The 15,626-nt window shown below is 41.7% G+C and overlaps 1 protein-coding gene across 1 annotated transcript in view; it reads right to left on the bottom strand.

Moving 5' to 3' along the window:
- Positions 1–12,502, bottom strand: part of tlcd1 (TLC domain containing 1) — a 45,437-nt gene extending 32,935 nt beyond the window's left edge. Inside the window, exons 1-2 of the mRNA XM_048557090.2 lie at positions 12,042–12,502; positions 487–569 (exon numbers count right to left, since the gene is read on the bottom strand). Of these exons, the coding sequence (XP_048413047.1) occupies positions 487–569; positions 12,042–12,241 (283 nt within the window). The 5' untranslated portion in view covers positions 12,242–12,502. The remainder of the gene's footprint in view (positions 1–486; positions 570–12,041) is intronic.
- Positions 12,503–15,626: the final 3,124 nt, after the last annotated feature.

Raw genomic sequence — 15,626 nt, 5'->3', positions numbered from 1 at the left:
TGGTTTGTTTTGGTGTTTGGTGTACACTGCCAGACTTTTAAACTTGTTGCTTTCAAGAAGAAATCAAGTTCCTTAACAGTACAGCTGTAAAGCAACAGGTAGAATGCCAACTTAAAGCAATAATATGGTAACATAACATTGGAAGTTTAATTAACTTTATAACACCATCACAACAGGAAAGGTTCAACTATAACAACTTCCTAATTTACTTGTGAAGTTACTACATCATGCAATAATAAAAATGTTGACAATTATCAGGTTACATTATCATCAAATCAATCCATCCATTCCACCACAATACTGACAAATAACCACAGTATTCAAAAAAAAAGTCATTAGTTTGCTGGTTAGGTCTGTCTGTGTTGTATATTACAGTCTAACCTGTGCTGTATATTACATTCTAAGCTTTGAACAAGAGAAAAACTATGGCTAAAAGCCACAATTGTACATACTGCGCATGACATTCTGTATGACTGACATTCTTACCGGTGGAAACACAGATGAGCAAGTATGAAAAGGAACTGTGAAACGTTAATATTTCAGTTAACATTTCAGGAGAGTTGTATACGCTGCAAAAAAGAGAAAAAGAGACATGTTACACTGTTGCATTTTGTTTTAAAGAAACCAAGTTTTAATCAAGTTTGCTATTGCAGGGCTGCAAAACTGATAAAATAACTTGACTGCACTTGCCTAGTGACTACACCTCCTGTTGTAACAGGCAGCAGTGGTGACAACAAAACAATTACCTTTTGCAAAACTCGTGCTTCATTCAAAATAATTTCAAACGCTTTTCTATTTCTTTCGTGTAACTTGCTTTTGCGATGTGGACTGTGCTGAACAAGCAGTGTTTATCGTGGGACTGGAATCATGCGTAAGCCCAAACAGACAGAAATGGCAGGTTTCCTGATGGATGTTAGTGAACAAGTTGCATTTTTAATTACAATCTGACAGTATTCTCAGCTATTTCCTTTGGCGCCAGTTCACAAAATAACAAAATTTATTCAATGAATTGGCTATTGTGGAGATTTGAACTCATAACCTTGGCAGTAGCTTGTTCACCACTATACTGGAGTACACATTTTTTTTTGTAGCAAATCATAGCTACTTTCTCAGCACATAGCACCCACAGCTTATCAGTTTCTCTTTTTCTGCATCATCTTTCTTCATGTTGACTAAACTGTTTGGAGATCCATGTAAAACTCTCTTCCACACACCGCAGTGTTATTCAACATATACTTTATTGTATGTAAACTGCACGCTCCTCCTCTACTTTATTTCAGCAATCATGTTCCTGCAAGTCCAAATTAGGTCAAGTGCTAATTCTCTACCGACATCCAGATAATGAAAAGATTTTTCACTGTATTTGCGCACTCACAAATCCTGGCATACTCAGAAGTAGGCCAGTTGGCCACTGAAGCCTGCTGTGTCATTCAATACGTGTGTATTGATATGTTTGCATTCCAATTTCCATCTTCCCATCTAACCCCAATAACTTCTGATTCCCTCACCTAACAAGAATCTATCTATAGCCATCTTAAAATATTCCCATCCCCACCACCGCTCAATGCAGAGGTCCAAAGGCATGCAACTCTCTTGAGAGAAAACAAAATTCCCCTTAACTCTGTCCTGAACGAACAACCCTAATTTTAGACTCACCCGTTACTGCTCTTTCCGCTTCCACCTTCTGAAGATCTTTCAGGATCTTACAGGCTTCAATCACACCTCACCCTTCTACACTCGAGCAAATTCAAGCCCAATTTTTCTTCACTCTAGGCTTTCTCTTTTCACATACTGTAAAATGAACATTCTACAGTTCTTTGTGAAAAAATATCATCGGAAGAGAAAACTATTTAGCATTGTGAATCCAATCCTAAAAATCTTGGCACAGGGAGGAAATGGAGATGATCCAAAGCCCTGTCCCTTTTTTAAGGCAGGCAGCTACAAATTCATCAGTGCCAGGTAAAATAAGGTCACTAAAAAGCAAACAAAGCACTAGAGTTTGCTTCCAGAAGGATAAAGGTGAAAAGAGGGGATATTCTGTTGAACTTGTATAAAGCATTGGTTAGACCATAGTTCTGAAGTACTGTGATTAGTTCTACTCTCCATATTATACAAAATGAAGGTGCAAAAAAGACTTATTGGAATGATTTGAGGACTAAGATCTGACACCTAGCCGGAAAGGCTGAACAGGATGAAGGTTTTTTTCTCCAGAAAAGGGAGGAATAAAGGGTAAATCTGATAGAAGATTATAGAACACTTTTAAAGGGCAGAAGTAAAAAAGATGGGGGCAAGACAAAAAGAAGCAACAGTGATAAGATAGTCACTAATAAAGTGAGCAGGAAATTCAAGAGGAACTTTTTTTACGAACAGAATTGTCACAATGTAGAACTGTCTATCACAGGAATTAGTTGGTACGTCCACCATAGATCTGTTTTAAGGAGAAGCTAGATAAGCATAGGAGGGGGTTTGATGTAGAGGGTTCCTCTTGATAAGGTTAGATGAAGATTGTTGGGAGAAAGCTGGTATGCATCAGAAGAACAGGCATGGACCTTTAGGATGTAAAGGAATGTTGCTGCTTCATTTGAACTTCATCTCAAGGTGAAATCTACAGACGGATAAGTAATTGACTGAAATAGAAAATTGAGAATACTTGTTAGAGGAGGAAAATGATGAGTGGCGTGTCCCAGGAATTGATGTTGTTGCTTTTTATTCAAAATTGTAGTTCAAATTGCTTAGATTTTTAGATGACACCAAATTTGAGACAGCAGAGTTGAAACTGATGGAGCAAACAAGGAATGACAACGTGAATTAGTTTAAATATGTAAGTGGTTGGTACAGGAGCAGGTAAAACTTAAATTTAGTGATTTACCTAGGTAGAAAAGTAAGTGATACGTGATATCAAAAAAGCTAAGTGTTATTTTGACTAGAGATACAGGGAGATAATCTTCTTGGAACTCAACCTGTCTGTTTTGGAACAGCATCAACAACCTAAACAAAGTACTCAGCCATAGAGTCAAAATATAGAATAAAAGCAGAAAGTGCTAGAGAAGCTCAGCAGGTCTGGCAGCACTTGCAGAGAGAAACAAGTTAACATTAGAGTCCAATAAGATTCCTCTTCAGAATTGAAGAGAGGTAGAAAAGTAATAGGTCCACTGTGGAAAAGTTGGAAATGATCAAGTGGAACAAAAGGAAGGATTGGGGAAACCTAAAAGACTGAGGGAGGTTAGAGTTAACAGGTGTCATAGAACAAGATGCAAAGGGAGTGGTAATGGCTGCAGAGAAGAGATGGAGGTCAGAATACAGGTCATCTTGCTGAAAACAAAATCATAAAAACTGAAGATTTGACAGAGGATTGACTCAGAAGGTTATAAACTGCCTAAACAGAAAAGGAACTGCTGTTCCTTCAGCTTGTGTTGGCCTTTATTGGAGCAATAAAGCAAACTTAGGACAAACATGTGATCATGAGTGAAAATGGCAACAGGAAAGTCAGGGTCATGCTTGTGGACTGATTGGAGGTGTTCCACAAAGCAGACACCCAATCTGTAATTGGTCTCCTTACCATAGAAGACCATATTGTAAGCAATGAAAATGCTGACAGGGAGGGGAAGGGATGGTGTTTTTGATAGTGGCATCATGCCATATGTAATGGAAATGGCAGAGGATCCTTTGAATGTGGATGAAGTGAGGTGGGAAATGACAATAAGGGAATCCTAACAGAAGCAATGGAGACAGGGAATCTGGGAGAATGGAATAGAGTCCTCCCAGGAAGCAGACTGTGAGGACATGTAGTTGAAGTCACCATATGTGGGTTTGTGATGAACTTGAATAATTCAATTTCAATAGGCTATCCGTGGAAATGGGAAGAAAAGACAAAAAAAAGGAAAAGAAATAGTCAGAGATGAACCAAGTAAAGACAAGGGAAGGGTAGAAATTGGTCGCGAAATTGCTGACATTTTCTGGTCCTCGATGAGAGCAGGAAATGGCATCGAAGCAATCATTAATATACTGGAAAGAGTGTTGTGGGGGGGATTGTGAGTAGAACTGGTGCAACAAATATTCCACATACCTTTTACGTGGAGGAGGTGAGGCAAGTTAGAAGAGAAATTAGAAAACAAGTTCAGCCATGCTGAAGAGGGAGGTGCTGGTTGGGAGCTGTTCAGGCCTCCATTGAAGGAAGAAGCAGAGAGCATATCATGAGATTCATAACATTTTATTGGTTTTGCTAAATCTAGCAGTTTGATTTGCTTATTACTAGGTCTGTTGCTGCCATAGTAATGTGCCTGGCAAGATCTTCACTCTGTTTACATAAAGAAGGGACTCGCATTTATCAAAAACGTCAGACATTCATAGCATTTATACTCACTGAAGCAGTTGAGAAATACAATCACTGGTAATCTGGAAAAACACAACAGCCAGCGGCAAACAGCAGAATACCACAATCAATAATGAAATATAGAAGATGGTTATCTGTTTCAGTAATGTTGAGAGAGTCTGTGGATGTGTACACTATGAGATTCCCATGCTTTTGTTTTCCAATACTGCCACAAAACCTTTCCCATCCACCAGCCCTTCAAGATCCTTGATTTTACAGCTCATTTGAAGGATTGCCCTATGAGTGCAGCACTTCCTCAATACCAGAGTAACATGGCAGCCCAGATTGTGTGCTGAACCATGACTTTCTCTCACAGGCAAGGGTGCTATCATTGAACAAATATTGACACATTGAATCACAAGGTATGACATGACTATTTAATTGTATTATACTTTAACATAAATAAGATCAATATCTAAAAATCAGAGATAGAGCTGAGAGAGTGTGAAATCTCCTGTTATTGTGTGCAAAGAGTATAATTAAAGCTCAAAGCTTCAAGCCACTTCTTAGTGGATCTGGATATTAAAGCACAAAATTACAAATTATTTAAAAATTAGAAAGAGACCCTCAGTAGATTGGTATGAGGTGTTTCTCTGAGGTTCCTGGGCATTTTACTTTGCACTAGATCTGTGCATTGCAAAACTTACAAGACATTGTTATGAAGTGCAGGTTACAGCAATGATGGTAAGCACTGCCGATGCTGGAGTCAGAGATAACACAGTGTGGAGCTGGAGGAACACAACAGTCCAGGCAGCATCAGAGGGGCAGGAAAGCTGGCATTTCAGGTTGGGACCTTTTTTCAGGAATGGGGAGAGGGAAAGAGGCTCTGAAACAAATGGGGGGGGGCCGTGATAGGTTGACAGTGGAGTGGATAGGTGGGCGAGAAGACAGACAAGTCAAGGAGGCAGGGATGAAGCTAGTAAAGGTGAGTGGTGGGGATTGATCAGTGAGGTGGGAGGAGCAGATAGGTGGGAGAGAAGACAGACAAAGTAAATGAGTTGGCGATGAGAGGGGCGCTGGTCTTGTTATGAGTTGGGGGTGGGGAGATTTTGAAGCTCGTCAAGTCCACTTTGAGACCATTGGGTTGTAGGGTTCCAAGGCAGAATATGAGATGCTGTCCCTCCAGTTTCTGGGTGGAATCTTTGTGACACTGGAGGAGAGCAGTGAGCAGGGCCTATGAAACTCCTTGGAGGCCCAAGTCATTTTACAAGGTCAGATTTTTTAAATGATTAAAAATGGTAAGTTCCCAGCAATAAAGGAATGCTAATAGGCAGCAATCAGTTGCAGGGAGGTCCATCATCTCATATCTGGAACCAAATCAACAGAGCACTTTGAGTGCCAGACAATTTGGGTGGGTAGAGTTTATGTAAGATCAAGCAGCAGTAAAGAGGATTTATTTTTTAAGAGAGCTCATGAAAAAAACTTACAGTCTTCTCCAACCTCCAAAAATCTGCCACTCACTTTCAACAAGGCTTTATAATGAGAGATAACAAAGTGTGGAGCTGGATGAACACAGCAGGCCAAGCAGCATCTTAGGAGCACAAAAGCTGATGCTTCGGGGCTAAGAGTTGCCTCCAGTTATTCCTTGGGATGCTGGTTTGGCCGCATTCCATATTTGTGGTGTGGCAAATTTAACATCTGCTGCACAGGTTAGTTTTAAAGTTATCATTAGGGTCTTATGTAAGAAATCAGACTTCTCTTCTTGTACAATAATGAGGTTAGTGCCCTGATACTGACAAGAGCCTTCTATTTCCAGGTAATTACATAAGGCTTAAAACTAGGTTTACAACTAGACAACTTGCTGCACATCTAAACTTGGCATCATCTTGAATACAGCCATACCAACTCTCCATTCTTTCATCCAAATCACCTGTATGTGGGCCAGTACATGCTCCTGGAAAACTTCATCTTTTCACATTTGCCAATCAAGAAATTGACTCCTATTTTCTGTCTCCAATCCTATGCACTGTCACTTTTCCTAATAACCTCATTCAAAATGATATAAAATGTCATCTAAAACCCACATCCATGGATACCACTCCAACTATCGTGCTCGTAACCCCAAAATTCTCAGCTAAATTCATCAGCTATGACCTAACCTACAAAAGTCTATCTTACAATCTGTACACACTTGTTAAAATGCTCATCACTCTGTGAGAAACATTGAAAATGACAGAATTACTTAGCAGTTCTGGCAGCAGCTGTGAAGGCAGAAATAAGAGTTCATGTTTCAGGCTGGTCTCCTTTCTTTAAAACAGAGAACGGAGACAAACAAAAGTCCCATCTGCTCTGATGGAAGGTTGTCAACCTGAAACATTGACGCTACCTGCCCTGCTGGGCATTCCAAAAATGTCAGTCTTTAGTTTAGATTTGCAGCACATTATTTGCACTTGCATTCTCTCTGGATTTGTTCCAGCGACATTAACCTACAGCTTGGTATTAACCTACAGCTTGTCTATAGTTAGGAGATTTCCCATTTCTTCCTTCATGAACAATGGAATGACATTTCTAATTTGCAATATACTAATCCAAAGGAATATGCCATAAATCTAAAGCTCTTTAGAAAATTCCAATTAACAAATAAGAACTTCTCTACAATTTCCAAGTAAACATTTTCAACAACCAACTGCATGGTTTCCCTTCAGGCGACTGACATCATGACCTATTTATTTTAAAACGCAAAGTGCTTAAGCAGCAAGTCTCCCACTTCATTACTGCCTATTTTAAACACATTCCCCAGAACTAAATATTCACACAGTCATAGGGATCCCCCGAAAATACTAACACATTCCTAAGTCTCCTCGTAAATACAGATGCATACATGATAACCCCTCGCACGTACTGATGCATGGCCTAAGGAATCTCCTGAAAATACTTACAAACGTATTTGCAATTTCAGAAACCCAAAGAACAGAATGCAAACATTTGTGGAATTTTCATTTTGTCACAGCAAACAGCATAAGAAATCGTATGTTATTAATGAAAAAAAACAAAATTGGATGGCATCTAAACAGAAGTCTGCTTACACTACAACTGACTGGTCAGAGCCCTTGTGGATCCCTTAGGATCTTCAGGATCTAGTTTGAAAACCTAAGTAGGAGGGCATAGGGGGTGACCTGATGTTGCAATGTATACAATTGAACCTGCACTGAAAACAGCTGGACCTTAAGATACAGGCTTGAAACCACATCATAAACAACATGAATTAAAATGTCTTAAAAACAGCAATGTTTTAATATCACCAAGATAACCCCAATGGCAATGCCTTTCAGCTTTTCAGCAAATTTTAAATTAGACTGGGGAATTGCATGGAAAACTTAACCTTCTCAAACTAGTTTGTAGAATCCCTGCCATAATGAAATTAACCGAAAATTTTAATCTTCTTTTATGTTTAACAGTGACAAGTGATACATGAATACACTCAATTAAAAGCTGTTAGTGGTTTAAAAAGTAGGATCCTTTGGACACAGAATGTAGAAATTGGGAGCAGTAGAATGCCATGCAGCCTCTTGAGCCTGCTCCTCGTCTCAGTAAGTTTATGGTTGATCTGATGCTCCTCATTCCTGCTTACACCTGATAATGTTTCACCCCTTGCTTATCTTACCTCTGTTTTAAAAGTGTTCAAAGTCTCCACTTCTGCTGCCTTCTGAGGAAGGCCAATCTAAAGAGTCATGACTCTTTGAAGAAGATTTCCCCTCATCTCCGTCTTAAATTTTTAAACAACCACTCCAGTTCTTTATTTTCCCTCAAGAGTAATTATGCTTTCCACATTCACTGTCAGGCTCCTCAGAATCTTACATGTTTCAATCAAGTTAGTGGATACAAGCCTTAGCCCGAACAACCTTTCCTCATAATGCAACCCATCCATTGTTAGTATTAGGGTATCAGGAACAAAAACATAAATTACTGGAAAAGCTCAGCAGGTCTGGCAGCATCTGTTGAGAAAAATCAGAGTTCATGTTTTAGGTCGAGTGACTGTTCCTCAGGGTATTAGGAATCTTTCTCTGAATTGCTTCCAAAGCATTTACATCATTCTTTAAATGAAGAGGCTTATATTGTACATGACACTCCAGATGTGATCTCACCGATGCCCTGTATAACTTGAGCATAACTGAAGTGTTCTACATCCCATATAATAATAAGTAGCTTTCCTAATTATTTCCTATACCTCCATACTAACCTTTTGTTATTCATGCATTGAGGCACCCAGATCCCTCAGCTTTGCAAACCCTCAACATTTATGTAATATGCTTTTTAAAATTATTCCTGCTGAAATGCACCATTTCATATTTTCCCACATTATACTCAATATGCCAGATCTTTACCACTCACTTAATTATTTCCCTTTGTAATCTACTTGCGTATTCTTTACAACCTACATTCCCACCTATCCTTCAATCTTCAACAGATTTAGCAACTGTAACTTTGGTCCCTTCATCAAAGTCTATTTACAGAAAATGTTGACACCTGAAGCCTGAGCACAACTTCTTACACCTTCCCAACTCGAAAAAGGATCATTTATGCCTACTCCATGTTTCCTGTTAACTAGCCAATCTTTTACACACGACCATATATTGCTTTTATTTTCCCCAATAATTTTAGTGCAGATCCTTATAAATGCTTTCAGGAAATTCAAGTACAATACATCTATTGCTTTCCTTTTATAAACAACACATTACATCCTCAAAGAAGTCCAACAAATTAGTTAAACATGATTCCAATTATTTGGCACTTCACCCAAATTAGGGAATTTTGGAAAAGTAAATATCCACTATCTCACTAGCCACTTCTTTTATGATCTGAAGATGGAGTCCATTGGGACCCAGGGACATGTCAGCCCACAGCTTAAAAAAATTTGCCCGGTACTACATCCACGTTGATTGTAATTTTCTTGAGCTGCACCCTTTTTTCCATTTCCTGACTTACACCTATATCTAGGATGCTACTTGTATCAGTGAAGACAGATATTAAAACACACATTAAATTCATCTGACATCTGAATTTCCACTGCTAATTTCCCAAACACAATTTCTACAGGATCAATACTCACCTTGTTAACTCTTTTACTTTGTCAATATCTATAGAAACTCTCACTTTTTGCTTCGTATTTCTAGCTCGTTATCTCCTGTAATGTAGTTTTTCAGGATATAAGGATGTTCCCGGTGACTGGGAAATTCAGAGCAGGGATCAGTGTCAGGATATAGGTTAGGCTATTTAAGACTGAACTGAGGACAAATTTCTGTGGTGAGCCTGTGGAATTCTCTGCCACAGAAAGTAGTTGAGGTCAAAACATTGAATGTTTACAAGGAGGTACAAATAGCACTTAGCGCTAAAGGAATCAAAGGATACACGGAGAAAGTGGGAACAGGACTGAGCTGGAAGATCAGCCATGGTCATATTGAATGGTGGAGCAGATTTGAAGGGTTACGTGGCCTACTCCTCGTCAAATTTTCTCTGTTTTCCCTCCTTATTAATCTTTTAGTAATTTTTTGCTTTTTTCAAGGTTCTGTTCAATCTTCTGACATGCCACTGAACTTTGTACTGCTTTTCCCTCAAGTTTGACACAAGCTTAAACTTTTTAGTTAACAGCAGATGATGAATTCTACCCTTGGAGTTTTTCATTCTTGTAGGAATATATCTATTCTGTATATTCTGAAATATCTGCTTAAGTATCTTTGTCACTGCAATTATATTGTTGTATCCCTTATTTACCTATTCATTTTAATTAGCTTAGTGTTTGTTCTGCCAAAATTGCCCTTATTGAAGTTTAAATACTACTCTCAGACCCACTCCTTCCTCCCTTCAAACTGAATGTAAAATTAAATCACATTATGATCACTGGTACCTAGGGGTATCTTCACTACCAGTGAATTAATTAATCCTATCTCACTGCGCAATATCAGGCTTAGTGTAATCTGCCCTTGGTCTCCAGAACGTGAAGTTCTAAAAAAACGATCCCAAACACATTCTCTGAAGTACTTATCTAAGTTACCTTCCCATCTGGTTTTTCCAGTCTTTACACAGATTAAAATCATCCATGATTATTACCATACCTTTCTGACAAGTTATCACGATTTCTTTCTTCCTACTCCATCTTGCATTCCACTCCCCAAGTGTCTTCTTGCTGTTATAATTTCTCATTTTGACCCAAACTGCTTCTACATCCTGGTCCCTTAAATTTAGACCATCACTCCCTATTGTGCTAAAACCAACATTTATTCACAGAACCACCCCTCCGACTTTTCCGAAATGCCCTGTACCCTTCAACAGTCAGGAACTAAACTGTGTCATCCTGCAACCAGGTCTCTGTAATGGCTACCAGATCAGTTATTTATCTCTATTTGCACTGTCAATTAATCTGTTTTGTTCCAAATGCTGTGTGCATTTGGATACAGTCTCTTACTTTTGTCCTTTGATTTCTGTGTGATTTCTCGCTTGTGTGTTGAATTACTCTTGGATATGTATTCCCTTTCCCTTCTTGTCTGTTTTATCATTTTCCTTTCTCTCTTGCCATCTCTCGAATCTTTGATTTAGACCATAAGCTGTAGGAGCAGAATTAGGCCATTCTGCCAATCACATCTGCTCCACCATTCTATCATGGCTGATGTGTGTCTCCAACCCGTTATCCTGCCTTCTCCCTGCAACTCTTGATCTCCTTGATAATGAAGACTGTATCTATCTGTCTCTGCATTACCACATTTCCAAATGTGATCCCCGGCCTCACTATTTAAAGTCCTCTCTATTTCCTTAATCATGTGCATAATTAGAAGTTAAGACATGTTTCGGGTGTAGACCATCCTAACTGTGTGGATACCACTTTCCCCAGTGCTGGTGCCAGTGCCCCACAAACTAGATCCTACTTTTCCCATGCTAGTCTTCCAGCCACGCATTCATTTCTCCAATCTTAGGTGCCCCTTTGTTAATTTGCTGGTGGGTCCACAGGTTGTTACATCTGAGGTTCTGATTTTTACTTTGCTGCCCAGCTGCTCATGCCCTGCATCACCTCCTTGTCCTGCCTATGTTAATGGTACCAACACATGACCATACCCTCCTCCCTACCATTGCCAGTTCCTCCAATTCCTAGATATCCTGAACCCTGGCATCTGGCAACATGGCTGTCTGTAGCTGGACTCTTCACTGCCAAGAACAGAGTCAACACCCTACCCTGCCTGCAAGTATACTGTCCTCTACATTCCTTCACTGACCTCCCATTTCAAGGGTTTCCTGGCACCTCCCCCCCCCCCCCCATACCCCTGCAGCCCCAGTTAGCTCATCCTTCTGGCAAATTTCAACCCTCATCCAACAAGCCAAAAACGGAAGAACCTCCGACCTGTTGGGGCACTTGGATCCTGGGATGTGTGTTGGCCTGGAAGTTGGCAGTCCCACTTCTCCTCCTGATCCCTCTCCAAGTCAGACCACGGGGAGCCAAGTGCTCTCATATCAAAGGCATTTCCACTGGGTTGCTCACGGACGGCAACAACACATCGAGTGAGTCAGATTTTAAACTCGAGTCGCACTGACAACCGATGAAAGTAGTATGGAAAACACGCGCTGGCGTTAGATTCCAGCCCACTCCCCAAATCCACACCAAGCACACTCCCCACTCAGGTCCGCCCCCTCCCCCCCCCCGGGTGAGAGACAGAGAGAGGAGGGTGGGGGGGCCACGTACCACAACAAAGCCCACGGTCCTGTGATCGCCGAGTGCACCAGGGAGACGCTGAGGTTGGTCCATCTCCACGACCTGGTCTTGTTACCCTCGACCTGTTTCGGCAGGAGGCAGCCGCTCCGCGCCCGCAAGACGAGCCGCAGGCTCTGGAACGCCAGGGCGGACAACAGGATCGTCAGGATCGGGTGGTCCTGGGCGATCATGGCTGGAGCAGCGGCGAGCAGCCGCTTCCCATTTAATGGGGATAGCGCCGGGGAACGCCTCTGTGTTTCTCCACCCAGCCAGGATCACCCCCAACCCCCACTTTACTGCCTTGTTGGTAGAAAAGAGACGTCCCACAAAATCTTATTTGCTGCGTCCGCTCCGCCTGCGTTGGCGAGGGACACACATGTATTTGTAGCGACACATCAACAACAACATTCAAACCCCAGTGCCAAGTCAGGACTCTTGACTCCGAAAGGTTTTGGGTAGGAGCCGTGCTCAGAGAGACACAACAGAGAGAAGGTCTGCTGTTTGCTTTAGAGTGATTTCTAAGAAAGCTTGCAGCCTCTTGGCTTCACTGTTTAAAGCCCAGGGAAGTGAACACACACACACACAGAGGCTAAAGTCAGATCACAAACAAAAACAGAAAGTGCTACAGAGAATCTGGCAGCATCTGTGGAGAGAGAGAAAGCAGAGTTAACGTTTCGGGTCCGGTGACCCCTTCCTCAGACGTGGATAAAGTGAGGTGCAGGGTACACCATATATTTTATTGAAAGAAAAGGTACCAGTTGCTCCTTCGTTGAAACCCATGGGGGAAACAAATCTCACAGTATTCTCAGTCAGATGACTTATAACTTCGACATCCCGCTCCCCAGCTCTCCACACACAGGGGTGTGTCCCAGCTGAAAATCAAACAGCATTATTATATAGATGCTGGAAATTAAAATGCAGGAAACATCCAGGAGCACAGGCAGCAGCTGTGAAGAGAGGAAGTTTAGGTTGGACCTTCCGGCGGATTGTACTGGTAATATTATATCGAGGGAATCATTTGCTGTCATTAAACAGAAGAATGAACGCTGTTGTTTCAATTTGTCACTGTCTCCTCACCCCACAGGGAGATAAGGAAAAAATGTTTTCCCTCAGAGGGTCGTTAATCTGTGGAATTTCCTTTCCCCCTCCACAAAGCTTTGGAGGCAGGTTCTTTGCTGATGCAAAAGGGCTCACTCAATAGTGTTTAGCGCTGCTGCCTCACAGCACCAGGAATGTGGGTTCGAATCCAGTCTTAGCCGACTATCTGAGTAGGGTTTGCACATTCTCCCTGTATCTGCATGGAGTTCCTCCGGTAGATTCTTGATTCAGGCAGTCAAATATTATTGAAGGGGTTGGGGAGTGGGGTGGCATAGAGGAAAGTGGAGCTGAGATCCCAATCAGATGAGCCAGGAATCTTTTTGGATGGTGTAGGGCAGTCTCCATTGGCCTGCCTGTGCACCTAGTTTATGCCTGTGTCTTTGTATTTACTCTCGCTCCACAAGAAAATAAGATCATAGAATCCCTACAATGTGAAAGCAGGCCATTTGACTCATTATATCCATATCAACCCCCCAGCCCCAAAGAGCATCCCATCCAGACTTAACCCCCACCCTCTCCCTGTAACCCTGCAATTCCAATGGCTAATTCAGCTAACCGACCTATCCCTGGACGCAATGGACAACTTAGCATGGCCAAACAACATAACCTGCACATCTTTGGACTGCTGGAGGAAACCAGAGCACCCAGAGGAAACCCATCCAGATACAAGGAGATACACAGTCACCCAAGATTGCAATTAAACCCAGGTCCCTGGTGCTGTGAGGCAAGAGTGCTAACCACGACTGAGTCACCATGTCACCCCATGTAACAGCAAAGGTAAACCATTCAGCCCATCTAGTCTTCTCCACCATTCAATGATACAGTGGTTGATCTGATCATTTTCATCTCCATATTCCTGCCTTTTCCCCGTAAGCTTTGATTACCTTATTGACCAATAATGTGTCGATCTTCTCTTTGGATACACTTAACAACCCACCCTCGACAGTTTTCTGTGGTAAATAATTCCACAGATTCATTACCTCTGTGAGAAAAAAAACCTCCTCATCTCTGTTTTAAATGGGTCCTCTGGTCCTAGAGTCTTTCATTAGGGGAAATCCCTGAAGAATTATAACATAAAATAGAATCCCTACAGTGTGGAAACAGGCCCTTTGACTCAACAAGTCCATGCTAACCCTCAGAGCATCCCACCCAGACCCATCTCCCTATAACACATCTAATCTACATATCCCTGAACACTATGGGCAATTTAGCATAGCCTGCACATCTTTGCATCCGGAGGAAACCCATGCAGACATGGGGACAACATGCAAACTCCACACAGACAGCCCCCCCAAGGCTGGAATTGAATCCAAGTCCCTGGCACCGTGAGGCAGCAGGACTAACCACTGAGCCACCGTGCCACCCACAAGTCCCTGTGCAATGGGTAAGCCCCATGTTTCAATAAAGTAACTTTAAACTCCAATGAGTAAAGCCCAACCCAAGGGAGCACAAATCGGGAATCCAGCCCTGCTACAGTTCGTGGGTGCTCCTGATTTTATGTAAGTCAAGAGAGGAACATCTCCAAAAGGGAAGAAAAATGTGCAAATGAATGTACTGGCTGTGCTGGAGTTCCATAACAAGATGAATGGGACCAGTATGTGTCCTTCACAAGTTGTATTGGTTTGTCCTGTAGAGTTTGGAGCACCTTGTATTGGCAGTGGATGAATGGGAACATCAGGTCTTTGGAGTTGAGAACAGGAATGCTATAATGATTTTGTCAGATATAATTCCTTGATCCTTTTGGCACCCAAATCAGCTAGGAGAAGGAGAGTGGTGGTTGATGGAACTGTTCATCCCTCCTTTCAAGGGAGAAGTAGCAGTCCTTCAGATCATCCTGCTGGGGGATGGATGTGTAGAAAGATTGCACATCCATGTTGAAGAGGTGGAGGCTGGGGCCAGGTTACTGGAAATTGTGGATCTGACATAAAGGGTGAGAAGAATTATGGATATAAGTAGCAATAAACAGAGTGAAGGGAGATAGAAAGATATAAGTTCTGTGATGTGGGTACAGGCTGAAATGATGGTCCGAGATAACAAGGTGTAGAGCTGGATGAATACAGCAGGCCAAGCAGCATCATGGGAGCAGAAATGCTAACATTTTGGGCCTAGACCCTTCATCAGAAATTGGCCTGCTATGTTCATCCAGCTCTACACCTTGTTATCTTGGATTCTCCAGCATCTGTAGCTCCTACTATCTCTGAAATGATGGTCTGTCAGGGCAGTGACATTCTTACTTTGAACGACTTCTTTAACTTGTCACACTTTCTCCAAGTCAACGGTACGGCTATGGGTAAGCCCTGCATCCCAGTTATGTCTCTGGAGTATGTGGAATAGCTTATTCCAATTCTAGCTGGGCCCCTTCCCACAACTCTTTCTCCAATACATTGATGACAGTATTGTGCAGATTTGAAAAAAATGAATCAGCTTTGCTTCATCCCTTCACCCGGTCCATCTCTAACTATTCCTTGTCTATCCTTG

Source organism: Stegostoma tigrinum, chromosome 27 (assembly GCF_030684315.1).
Source record: "Stegostoma tigrinum isolate sSteTig4 chromosome 27, sSteTig4.hap1, whole genome shotgun sequence".
Lineage (NCBI taxonomy): Eukaryota > Metazoa > Chordata > Chondrichthyes > Orectolobiformes > Stegostomatidae > Stegostoma > Stegostoma tigrinum.
This window is presented reverse-complemented; position numbering and strand designations above follow the sequence as displayed.